At 23.8% G+C, this 13,394-nt stretch overlaps 1 protein-coding gene across 1 annotated transcript in view; it reads right to left on the reverse strand.

Moving 5' to 3' along the window:
- The window catches only part of LOC117174502 (GATOR complex protein MIOS), a 40,607-nt gene extending 28,215 nt beyond the window's left edge, over positions 1–12,392 (reverse strand). Inside the window, exons 1-3 of the mRNA XM_033363674.1 lie at positions 11,762–12,392; positions 8,060–8,359; positions 397–780 (exon numbers count right to left, since the gene is read on the reverse strand). Of these exons, the coding sequence (XP_033219565.1) occupies positions 397–780; positions 8,060–8,359; positions 11,762–12,080 (1,003 nt within the window). The 5' untranslated portion in view covers positions 12,081–12,392. The remainder of the gene's footprint in view (positions 1–396; positions 781–8,059; positions 8,360–11,761) is intronic.
- Between the last annotated feature and the right edge of the window lie 1,002 nt (positions 12,393–13,394).

Raw genomic sequence — 13,394 nt, forward strand, 5'->3', positions numbered from 1 at the left:
ACAAAATAATTTTTCAATTAACAGAAAAAAAATTCAAACAAAAATTCCAACAAAATTAAATTTTAACCAAAAAGTCGAATTTCCAAACAATAAGAATTTTCATACCAAAAGTTGATTTTTTTAACCAAGACGATTAATTTTCTAAAAAAAAATGGAATATGTATCGTTAAGTTTTCGAGCAAAGAGTTGAATCTTTAACCTGCAAAATTAATTTTTAACAAATTAGTGCAACTTTTAACCAAGCAGTTTTATGTTCAACCAAAAAGATGAATTTTCAACCAAATATTTGCATAGTCAGAGAAAGTACTAAATGTTATTTAATTTTATGGATGAGAGGACTTTTTAAAAATTTCATAATTTTTTCAAATCTTCTCTGCTTAAATAAATAGAATTTACCTTGCTGGGAGATGCCCAAGAGTCTATTAACATGCTTGGTGTGCCAGGAAAAACTTGTTGGATTCGTCCAGGGTGGGACAACCGTCCTTTCCAGAGCACCAGGTTCCGTATCATCGCCAGGTCCGCATTGCTGAATGTCATGAAGATACAAAGCTCCTGAATCTTTCTGCAACGAGCCCAACAAATTGTGCCGAGTCGGACACCACAAAACTTTTGTAACTTGCCTAGTTTGTGGCAAAGTGAGGACCGGTTTTTCAAAATAACGAGTGTCCCATATCGTAATTTGATTATCAACATGGGACAGTAGATGATTGTCATTATGAGGATTTACAGCTAAACTGTAAACTGCTTTTGTTGGAGTTGTGTTCGCTATCTTCACTGAATCTGGAAGCCCACAAGGTTTCACATTTTTAATTAGCTAGCATCATCAATCGCGCAATATAATTTTCCGAAAGATTCTTTGAGAAAATTCAAAACGATTTTTGAAGATTTCATGTACGTCAAGTCGAAAATTCAACGAGAAAGTTCTTTTTTTAACCGAATAGTTCAATTTTCAACGAAAAATGTAATATATAATTTATATTTTAACCGGAAAATAATTTACTTTAAAAGAAAAAACTGTTGAATCCATAAAAAAAACAGATGAACTTTCATCAAAATAGTTGAATCCTTGACATTTTTCCAGAAGAGAAGAATTTTCTACAAAGTTGTTAAATTTTTTAAACAAAAACGAAATAGATGAATTTTATACCTAAAAGATTAATTTTTACAAAATAAGATGCATTTTCACCTAAAGTGATGAATTTTTATCACAAGAAAGACATAAAAAATATATATATTTACATTTTCAAACAAAAAAATGAACTTTCGAATAATTAATTCAATTTTTAACAAAGTAATTGAATTGGCAAACTAAAAAAGATGAATTCTCAACGAAAAATTTAATATATAATTGATATTCCAACCAAAAATACTTTACTTTAAAAAAACTGTTGAATCCATAAAAAAAAGATGAACTTTCATCAAAATAATTGAATTTTTGACCAAACAGATTTATTTTTATCAGTTGCATTTTTGCCCAAAAAAGATTACATTTTTTCCAGAAGAGAGGAATTTTCTACGAAATAGTTAAATTTCTTAAACAGAAACTTTATATTTTCAACGAAATAGATGAATTTTATACCTAAAAGATTAATTTTCTACAAAACAAGATGCATTTTCAACAAAAAAAACTTACTAACTCTACCGAAGAGATGAATTTTCAACTAAAATGATCAATTTTTATTTTAAAAATGCATTAAAAAAATAGTGACATTTTTAAACAAAAAACAAAACAAATTTTCAACTAAAATCACGAATCTTCAACCAAAAAAAAAAAATAAATTTTCAAACAATCAATTCGATTTTTAACGAAGTAATTGAATTTTCAGCTAAAAAAGATGAATACTCAACGAAAAATGTAATATATAATTGATATTCCAACCAAAAAATATTTTACTTTAAAAGAAAAAACTGTGGAATCCATAAAAAAAAGATGAACTTTCATCAAAATAATTCAATTTTTGACCAAACAGATTTATTTTTATCAGTTGCATTTTTGCCCAAAAAAAATTACATTTTTCCAGAAGAGAGGAATTTTCTACGAAATAGTTAAATTTTTTAAACGAAAAATATAAATTTCCAACGAAATAGATCAATCTTATACCTATATGATTAATTTTTTACAAAACCAGATGAATTTTCAACAAAAAAAGTTACAAATCCTACCGGAGATGAATTTTCAAAATGATCAATTTTTATTTTAAAAATTAAATTTAAAAAATAGTTACATTTTTAAACAAAAAACCAAATTGTCAACTAAAATCACAAATCTTCAACCAAAAAAATTAATTTTTAAACAACTAATTCAATTTTTAAGAAAGTAATTTAATTTTCAACTAAGAAAGATTAATTTTCAACAAAAAATATAATAGTTGATATTTGAACTAAAAAATATTTTAACTTTAAATTAAAAAAAAAAATTAAATTCATCTAAAAATGGCAAATTTCTCAAAAATAATGGAATTCTCAAGTAAAACAGATTAATTTTCAAACCAAGAAGATAAATTTAAAACAAAATAATTATATTTTCTGTTAAAAAAGATTTCAGTTGACTTTTCACGATCAAAATATGAATTTTTAAAGAAGAAAAAAGTTTCTACGAAAAAAATGAAATTTTAAATCCAACAAGACTAATTGTTTAAACCAAAAGGATGGATTTTTAACAAAATAGTTGAATTCTCCACCAAATAATTGCATTTTTATTCAATAAAGATAAAATTTGTACTGAAACAGAGGAATTTTCATTTATAACAAAAAATAAGTTTCTTCGAAAAAAATTGAATTTTCAAATCCAAAAAGACGAAATTTTTCAAACAAACAGGATAAATTTTTAACAAAATAGTTGAATTCTCTACCAAATAGTTGCACTTTTTTCCAAGAAATATGTAATTTCTGTGAAAGCAGATAAGTTTTAAAATAAAAAAGGCAATCTTTCAAAAAAGAGTTGAATTGCTAACAGAATAGTTGCATTTTTAATAAAAAAAAAGATGAAATTCCTTTTGAAACAGATGAATTAAAAAAATCTTTAAAAAATATGTAGTTAAATTTGCATACAAAGAAGATTCTAGTTCACTTTCCAAAACCAAAATATGAATAGTAAACAATAAGTTAATTTTTTGCTAAATAGTCGAATTTTTAACAAAAAATTATTACTTTTTAACAAGACTGTTAAATTATACCCAAAAACGTGCACCTTTGCCCAATAAAAATAAAAATTCTACTAAAACAGGTAAATTTTTTAATCAAAGACAATTTTTGAACAACAAAAAAAGATGAATTTTCTACAAAATAGTGAAAATCTTAACCAAAACAGATTAATTTTCAATCAAGAATATTAATTTTCTGTAAAAACGAATTTACAACCAAATATATACTTTTTCAAAAAAAAAAAACAATTGTAACATTTTCAACCAGACATAAATTGTGAACTTAATGATGAATCTTTAACTAAAAAAATTATTTTTCAATCAATTAGTTCAATATTGTAACCAATTAGTTGAATTTACAAACAAGAAAGATGAATTTTTAAGGCAAAATATAATATTTTATACTTAGACTAAAACATATTTTAAATTAAAATTTAAATTAAAAAGACTTGAATTCATCTAAAAAAGACGATTTTTTTTACAAAATAGTGAAATTCTATATTAAGCGATTAATTTTCGTACAAAATATATTAGTTTTCTGTCAAACCAGACAAATTTTTAACAAAATACATGCATTTAAAAAAAAAAATAGTTACATTTTCAACAAAAAAGATTCATTGTAAACCAAAGTGATTAATCTTCCAACAAAAATAATAATTTTTATTCAATTAGTTCAATTTTTACCCGAGTAATTTAATTTTCAACCCAAAACAAACGAATTATCAACAAAAAAGTTTATATTCAACCCATTTATTTAATTTACAAGCCAAAAATTTGAATTTTCTAGAAAACAGTTGCACTTTTTATGAAAAAATATTATTTGTAATATTTGAAAAAAAGTAATTTCTACCAAAAGAGATACATTTTCAAGCTAAAGACTAATTTTCAACAAAAGAGTTTATTTTTCAGAAAACTAAGCTTCTTTAGTCAAGGAAAGGAAAAATTCAAACAAATGGTTCAATTTTCATTCAAATAGTTAAATCCTCAACCAAAAAAGATAAATTTTCAACCAGACAGTTCATTTTCTACCAAATAGTTGAATTTTCTATCAAAAAATTGTTGTTTGCAATCTAAAAGGTCGCAAAACAGTTAAATTTGCAACCAGAAAATATAAATTTTTAACAAAAAACTTATTTTCTAATTAAATAGTTGAACGCTCTAATAAAACAGTTGCACAGTAAACCCAAAAAGACGATTTTTAACTTAAAAATTTTAATTTTCAATGAAAAAGTAAATTTTTACTAAGTAATTCAATTTTTAACCAAAAAGTAGGACTGTTCAACATAATTGTTGAATTTTCAACAAAATAATAACATTTTTATGCGAAAAAGGTCAATTCTAGACGCAAAACGGAAAAAATCTCAACCAAATTGTTGATTTTCCAACCCAAAATACGAATTTTCTACAAACAGTTGAATTTTCAATCAAAATAGGTGAACTGTGTAACAGAAGAGTTGCATTTTAAACCCAAAAAGACGACTTTTTACCTTAAAAAAGAAATTTTTACTAAATAATTGAATTTTTAACGAAAAGTAGGACTTTTCAAATAATTGTTGAATTTTCAATAAAATAATAACATTTTTAGGCGAAAAAGATAAATTCTTCAATCAAAACGGAAAAAAAATATCAGCCAAATTGTTGATTTTCCAAGCCAAAAAGACGAATTTTCTACAAAACAATTTAATTTTCAACCAAAATAGTTGAACTTTGTAACAAAACTATTGAATTTTCAACCCAAAAAGACGATTTTTTAACTTTAAAATAATACAATTTTTATCAAAAAAGGACGAATTCTCGTCCAAAAATATAATAGTTGACTTTTTAACCAAAAATAATAACATTGGTTTCTGTTATTTTTTTTTGTTTTGCTTAGAAAATAAAGTATATAAAATATAAATAAAGAAAATAAAGAAAAAAATAAGTAAAACCAGGGTCGCCGTTTTAATCGACGAAATAAATTCCCGGTTTTTTCCCGGTTCGCAAATATTTTTCACGGTCAATGAAATTGTAAAAATGGAAAACTAAAGTTACAAAATTTTCCACTTGAGATAACAAAAATTGAGCTTTAAATGAAAGCAGTCAAAGTGGAACTGTTAAAATTGAAAATAAATAAATATAAATCCACGTTATCATTTTCAATGCTTTAAATTAAAAACTCAAACAACGATCTTTAGAATTTTCAAAATTATATAATTTTAAGGAATTTTAAGCTAGAAACATCAAATATTGAAAAACTGAAAGAATTTTAACTGAACACTTCTTTAATTATAAAATCAATTATATATTTCAAAATTTTATTTCAAAATCTTGAGAAATCTAGAAATTGTTTTAAATTTGTTTTAGATTTAAAATTATTTTGGAAATTTTTTCAGCACTTTTAAAATCTGTCAAAATTAATTGAAGTTTTTCTACAATTTTCAGAAAATCCTGCAAATTTTAGAAAATTTCTTTGTAATTTGGATGAAACTTGAAATGATAGCCTAATATAAAACAAAATGTAGATTTTCGCAGATTTTAAGCAAAAGAATTAGATTCTTTTTAAGAATTGTGAAAGGCTTCAAAAGAATAAAAACATTTTCTTAAGATTCCTATGAAAATTAAAAATAATGTTTTATTTTGAAAAATTATTTTAAGAAAATATTTTAAAAGTTTTTCAAAGATTTAAATAAAATTTTCAAAAATGATTCCAGAAGATTTTAAGAAAACTTTCTAAAATTTGCATGATAATATTCAATCTTTTTAAAACTCCTAAATATCTCTTAAAATTACTGAAATTTTTTTTACAAATGTTTATTTGTAAATTATGCATCAAAATTTAAAAATTTCACTTAAATATTAAGCATTTTTCAAATACAACTATTAAAATTATAACATTCAAAGTCTCTTCGAAATTTTAAAGAGTCCAGATTTTCAATGTCAAACAATTCAGTTAAAGATTCTTTAATTGAATATTTTAGACTGAAACAATATTTTAAATGCAGCAAAGGCCTTTAATTAAGAATATATTATTATGAAGTTATTTTTCAGTTGAAAATAGTTTATAAACTTTCAGTCACCCGTTCACATTTTTTTAATGACTAAGACTTTCAAATTGAAACCGCTTCAGTTTGAACGTTAAAATCAGAAAATTCTTAAATTATTTGTTCAATAAAAATGTTTTTTATTCAAAATTTTCAACGTAAAAGGCTTTTATTTTTCATTTGTTCAACTCTTTAAGAAAGCATTTAAAAATTCTTTAAATTTAAAATGTAAGCTTAGAAATACAAATTTTAAATGGAACATTTTTAAAGGAAAAAAATTTGGAATTACGCATTGTAAGCTAAATAATAGCATAATTGAAAAACACACAAATTCAACTAATTATTTAAAAACTGTTGAAATCGAATCTTTAACTGGAATAGTCGAATTTTTAATCAAAAACGTGAATTTTCAAACAAGAAGATCAATTTTCAACCAAAAATAGAACACTTAAATCTGTAAAACAAATTAATTAACAAAAAATTGATGAATTTTCAACTAAAATGTAAATTATTAATTTCGAATAGTTAAATTTTAAACAAAAGAATACATTTTAAACTAAAAAAATGAATTTTTATCAAAAGAGTTCAAATTTCAACAAAGTAGTTTTATTTTCTACTAAAAAGATGAATTTTTTAACTAAAATGATAAATATTTAAATGGAAAACCAAAAAAGACGATTTTTCGACAAAATACATGAATTTTGAACTAAAAAGCATCATTTTTCAACTATAAATGAAACAGTTAAATTTTTATTTAAAAAAAAACTAATTTTTCAAACAAAAAAAAAACTAATTTTCAATCAAGTAGTTTTTTACTTCAAAATAAGAGGATGATTTTTCAACTAAAATCATGAATATTTAAATCGAATACTTGAATAATCAAATCAAAAGATTAATTTTCTATCGAAAAAGGCGATTTAAAATTACTAAAAAATTTTCTACAAATGTTCATTTGTAAATTATACATCAAAACTTAAAAATTAAACTTACAAATTAAGAATTTTTCAAATACAACCATAAAAATTGAAACGTTCAAAGTTTAAAGGCTCTTCGAAATTTTAACGATTCCAGGTTTTCTATGTCAAACAATTCAGTTAAATATTCTTTACTTTTAAATATTTGGTTTCAATTTACTTGTCTTAAATCAAAATAAAAATACTGCTAAATATTCAATAATTAATCTTTTTTTTTAATTAAAAATTTCAAATTGAATATTCTAGATGGAAACAATATTTTAAATTTAATAAAATCCTTTGATTAAGAATATATTATTATGAAATTATTTTTAAGTTAAAAATATTTTATAAACTTTCGGTCACACATTTGTTTAAAGACTGGCTTCAAATTGAAACCGTTTAATTTTTAACATTAAAATCTGAAAATTCTTAAATTTTGATCTGATTTAAAATCATTTTTGTTCACTTTCTATTATTTAAAGTGCAGATAAATTAAAAAAAGTTATTTATTAAATAAAAATATTTTTATCCAAAATTTTCAACGTCAAACGCTTTTATTTTTTATTTGTTCAAGTTTTTAAGAAAGCATTTAAAAATTCTTTAGATTAAAAATGTAAGCTTAACAATAAAAATTTTAAATTGAAAATGTTTAAAGTAAATTTTTGAAATACGAATTGTAAGCTAAATAATATAATAATTGAAAAACATAAAAATTCAACTAATTATTTAAAAACAGTTGCAATCGAACGTGGACATATTTTTCTTCTAGAAATTTGTAAAATTCCCGGCCAAAACAAAAAATTTAGATATAATCTAAAATAAGATTGATTAAAGTGAATAAAATGGTCTTTTCCTTTTAAAAAGTGACTGTTTGGCAGCCCTGAGAATAACTAAAAGGAGAATCTCAGATGAAAATTAAACTACAAAATCATCATATTACCTCTGAAGTCGATGATTTTTAATTGTTTGTTATTTACACCAACTACCAAACATTTTGGTGCGTTGTTGAACCACGCGAGAGAATGCGTCGTTTCCGAAACACCAGCTTCTGCGATTGGCTTGATGGATTCTGATTGTGAAGTGCCATGATGATGAGTTCTATCGGACCCTGACGAACTTCTCAAAACGTCCCAGAGAAGAACTGAATGATCTGTACGATATTTATCCAATCCGGAGACAATTAAATTCGGATCGACTGGATTCCAGGCTACGGCATTGCACTGTCTTGCGTGCTTCGGAGCTAAAAGAAAATATTATCTAAAGGTAAATTTAAAAAATCTATTAAAAATGATATATTTAAATTTTAAGTTAAAAAAACAACTAATTTTAAGCAAGAAAAAACGAATTTTGCAAGAGAGTAATTAAAATTTAAACCAAAGAGATTAATTTTGAACAAAAATGATGAATATTCAAATAAAAAATGAATTTTTAACAAAATAGTTAAATTCTCAATGAAAAGAGATTTATTTTTAGCTAAAATAGAAAGAATTTTGACCAAACGGGATGAACTTTTAAACAAAAAGATAAATTTCACTTAAAAAAACAAACTATTTTCAGTGAATAAAGGAAAAAAATTTCATCCAAAATGTTCCATTTCAACACGATAAATTTGAGTTCAACAAAAAGGTTAAGTTTCAACGACAAAGTTGAATTTTCTACCAAAAGGATGAAATTTTCAAAAAGTAGTTCAACCAAGTAACTGATTTTTTTACAAAAAATAAATCAATTTTTAATTTTAAAAAAGTTCAATTTTACCGAAAGACGAATTTTCCCGAAAATAGTTGAATCTTTAACTATAACAGTTAAATTCTCAACAAACAATATTAATTTTCTACCAAAATGACAAATTTGCATTAAAAAAATTAGTTTGAAAAACAAGATAGATTTTAACTTTTAATAAAAAACAGTTGAATTCAACAAAAAAAGAATTTTCAAGAAAATTGTTCAATTCTCACCGAAAACAAATTAATTTTTTTTTCAGTGAATAAAGAAAAAACTTTTATTCAAAATGCCCAAATAGTTGAATTTTCTACCGAGAAAATTAATTTTTACCAAGAAGATTAATTTTTTACCAAAAAGATGAAACCGATAATATTAATTTTCTGCAAAAATAACGAAATTTCCACAAAATACATGAAATGGAAACTAAAATACATACATTTTCCATCAAAAATGAAATATATTAAGTTTCAGTTGAAAAAATAAATCTTCATCCGAAAAAAATGAGCCAAAAAATGAAATTTCAACCCAAAAAATGTAATAATGATATTCCAAATAAATTTTTTTTTTTAATTTTTGAACAAACGCAGTTAAATTCAAGAGAAAAAGAATTTTCAAGAAAATAGTTCTATTCTCGACGAAAACAAATTCAATTTTTTTAAATCGATTGAACTTCTAACAAAATTGTTTTTTTTTTTTTTAACGAAAAAGACGAATTTTCAACAAAAAACGATGTTTCAGAATATTAATTTTACACCAAAAGATGATTTTTTCAAAAAATAGTTAATCTTTCAACCAAGTAGTTGAATTTTCTAAAAAAAAAAGGTCGAAAATGTAGTATTTGATATTGCAACAAAGAAAGAGTTCAATTTTAAAATTTTGAAAAATTGAGATCAAACTGAATTAAATTAAAAATTGAATCAAAACAGGTTAGTTTTCAACCAAACGGTTCCATTTTTAACCAAATAATTGAATTTCAAAATGAAAAAGGTCCACTTTCAAAATAAAAAAACGACTTTTTATTTAAATTATTGCATTCTCCCGTAAAATATATTAGTATTCAACCAAAAAGTTACATTTTTAACCAAATATAGGACATTTTTAACCGAAAATATAGTTTTCAATCAAGTAGATTAATTTTTTACTAAAAAACGAAAAGTTTTCAATAAAATTCATGAATTTTGAACCAAAAAATATTTTTATTTCAAATTAAAATCAGTTGAATTTAATCAAGAAAGAACCAATGTGCAAAAAATAATTGAATCCTTAAGCAAAACAGTTTATTTCTCAACCAAACGGTTGCATTTTTAACCAAATCATATTTCGTTTTTTCCAAATCATTTTTTTTTTTTTTTGAAAATTCAAATATTTTTGTAGAAAGCTTATATTTTCAGGTTAAAAACTGAACGTTTTTGTAGAAAATTCTAAAATTTGGTTATATTTTTTTTCTTTCTTGATTTAAAATATAACTATATGGTTAAAAATTAATGTATTTTCCTCAAAATTAATCTCTTTTGGTTACAAACTAAACTACTTGATTGAAAGATTCATATTTTTGTTTGAAAATGGAAATCGTTGGTCGAAAATTCGTTTTCTTGAAAATCATCTGTTTAACTGAAACTTTTCAATTTTTTGTTCAAAATTTATCTTTTTCAGTTGAAAATTCAACTATTTGGTTGACATTTTTTTTTTAAATTCATCTTTTTTAGATTAAAATCAATGCCTAGCTGAAAGTTGAACTACTTTATCAAAAATTTATATTTTCACTTAAAGATTCATCTCATTTCTTGAAAAATTTACAATTTTTTTTTTTAATTCATTTTTTCGTACGAAAATTAAATTTTTGAACTGAAAATTATACTTTTCCAACTATAAATTATTCAACTAGGAAAAATTCATCTTTTTGTGAAATTCGACTTTTTTTATTCAAGATTGAAATCTTTTTAGTTGAAATATCAACTATTACATTTTTCGCCGAGAATTTACAATTTTTGTAGAAAATTCAACTACTTGGTTCAAAGTCGCACTGATTTAAAAAGTAATATTTTTGTGTGAAAACTCGGTATTTTGGTTATAAAAAGACAACGATTTTGGCAGCTCTTTCATCCATTTTTTAAAATTATTTGCTCAAAAATTAAAATCTTTTTTTCGTTCAAATATCAATTATTACATTTTTTACTAAAAATTCATTTCTTCGGTTCAATCAAATAGTTCAGTTTTCTACGAAAAAAATATTGTTATTTTTAATTAAAATGAGTTGAATTTAATCAAGAAAGAACCAATGTGCAAAAAATAATTGAATCCTTAAGCAAAACAGTTTATGTTTCAACCAAACTGTTGCATTTTTAACCAAATCATATTTCGTTTTTTCCAAATTATTTTTTTTGTTTGAAAATTCAACTACTTTGTAGAATGTTTATATTTTCAAGTGAAAAACTCAACGTGCAAAATTTGGTTATATTTTTTTTATTTCTTGAATGAAAACTCTTTCTTGATTGGAAATATAACTTTAAAAATTAAATGTATTTAAAAATGAATGTATTTTCCCAAAAATTCATCTCTTTTGGTTACAAATTTAACTAATTGAATGAAAGATTCATATTTTTGTTTGAAAATTCGTTTTTTTTTGGTTATAAAAAATAACGATTTTGGCAGAAGTTTCAATCATTTTTTTAAATTATTGTTTTGTTTCTGTTAAAAATTCATTTCTTCGTTCAATCAAATAGTTGAATTTTCAAAAAAAAAAGTTTCATTGTAAATTAAAAACAAATTCAATGAAAAAATACGAATTTTCAACCAAAGAGTTAAATCCTCATTTCCAATGTTTAAATAAACATTGAAATTCATTTTCAATATATTTGAAACGACAAATTTTGTAACTACTAAACTGTATTCGTGCAAAAATAAAAAAATAAAATCATACCAAGTTCCTTTCCTGTGAGGCCCAGAGAATCAAAAGCAGTTGGCCCAAAAGTGGTCAAAACCACTTTCCCATTCGCCTGACCAACAGCAAGTAGAATATCCGGTTCCGCTTGAGGATAAATATCAATACACTTGACATAATGATGACTCGTATTCGTCGCAAGCAAATAAGCAGTCGTCGAATCCGATACTTTAATACACGAGGGTCTGACAGTTTCTTTAATCTGCGAGATTTCGTACAAGAATATCTCGGTTCCCCAGGTGATGAATTTGTTCGAATGGATTGGAGACCATTGCACTTCCAACTTAATGCTACTCATTTTTTATTCCTCACTCGAAACACCATCTAATGTCCTTTTATTGGCAAATAAATAGAAAACACAACTGGCACTGTTTACTCTATTTACTCTCTCAAGAAAACATTAAAACCAACTGTTTTAAAAATCGTTCCTTGGCCCACATTTTTCGAGTTTAAATAATACACATCTTGCTGCTTAGAAATCTGTTTAAATAAGGACAATTTGTGCGTCTTTTCGAAAAATTGCGTTGTGGCTGCTGTGTGTTTTGATACTCGAACAACATAACCTTAATTCACGTCTCAAAACATTCTCACCATTTTGACAGCAATCGAGCAATGTGTCGTTTCAGAAACTTTTACTTTTTGAAACTTTCGGCCGAAAGTTTCAATGAAACATTTAAAGTAAAGGAAACTTATGACATTTTAGCGATAAAGTTTTGATTTTCTTCGTTGAGTTGCTCATTTTGGAATCTTTTTGTAGTGCGCATGCGTTTCTTGGCGCGCTTTTTTAAAATGATTAATTTTGTTTGGGTTTGTTTATAATTATTTACATTAATAATAACTGTAAAGTGCATAAATTGTATTAAAAATGAAAACAATTTTCTTGCACATTTAATCATTCAAAATAAACACGCCAAAATTAGGTCTTTTCACTTCAACCATCAGCTAACTTCACGTTGTTAAAAGCTGAGGGGAGAGAAATGAATCCAACGTAGAGTTCTTAAATTCCCGAGAATTTAAGTTCAGGTTATGTAACCGAGAATATGACAGAATTGAGGAGATTTTAAAACAATTTTAGAGAATTTATGAGTTTTAACAATATTTTTATTGTTCAGCGGTTGAATATACATTATTTTCTAACTCAGATACATTCAGAAATTACAGTGTTTTACATACGTTAAAATTTTCAAATGGATTAATTTATTTCAAACGAAAAAAAGTCTTTTCTACTTTCAAAGATAAATCTTTGACAAAGTACTAGAAAAAGAATTAAATTTATACAACAAAAGAAAAGCATTTTAAAACCAAAAAGACGAATTTCCAACAAATAAAAATTTTTCACTCAAAAAATAAATAAAAGTTTATCTAAATTATTGAACCTTCAAACCAAAAGACAAATATTATTTACCAAAATGTAATTTTTAAACAATAAATATTACTGCTTAACAAAAAATTAATTTTCCACGAAACTGATGCATTTTTACGCAAAAAAGGCAATTTTAAACTAAAACATAATTTAAAAAAAAAAACGAATTTTCAACTAAAACATATCAATCTTAAAAAATAGAAAAGTTTCATTTTCTGTTAAAAAATAAATTCGAAACAAAACAAAAAG

Source organism: Belonocnema kinseyi, chromosome 6, assembly GCF_010883055.1.
Source record: "Belonocnema kinseyi isolate 2016_QV_RU_SX_M_011 chromosome 6, B_treatae_v1, whole genome shotgun sequence".
NCBI lineage: Eukaryota > Metazoa > Arthropoda > Insecta > Hymenoptera > Cynipidae > Belonocnema > Belonocnema kinseyi.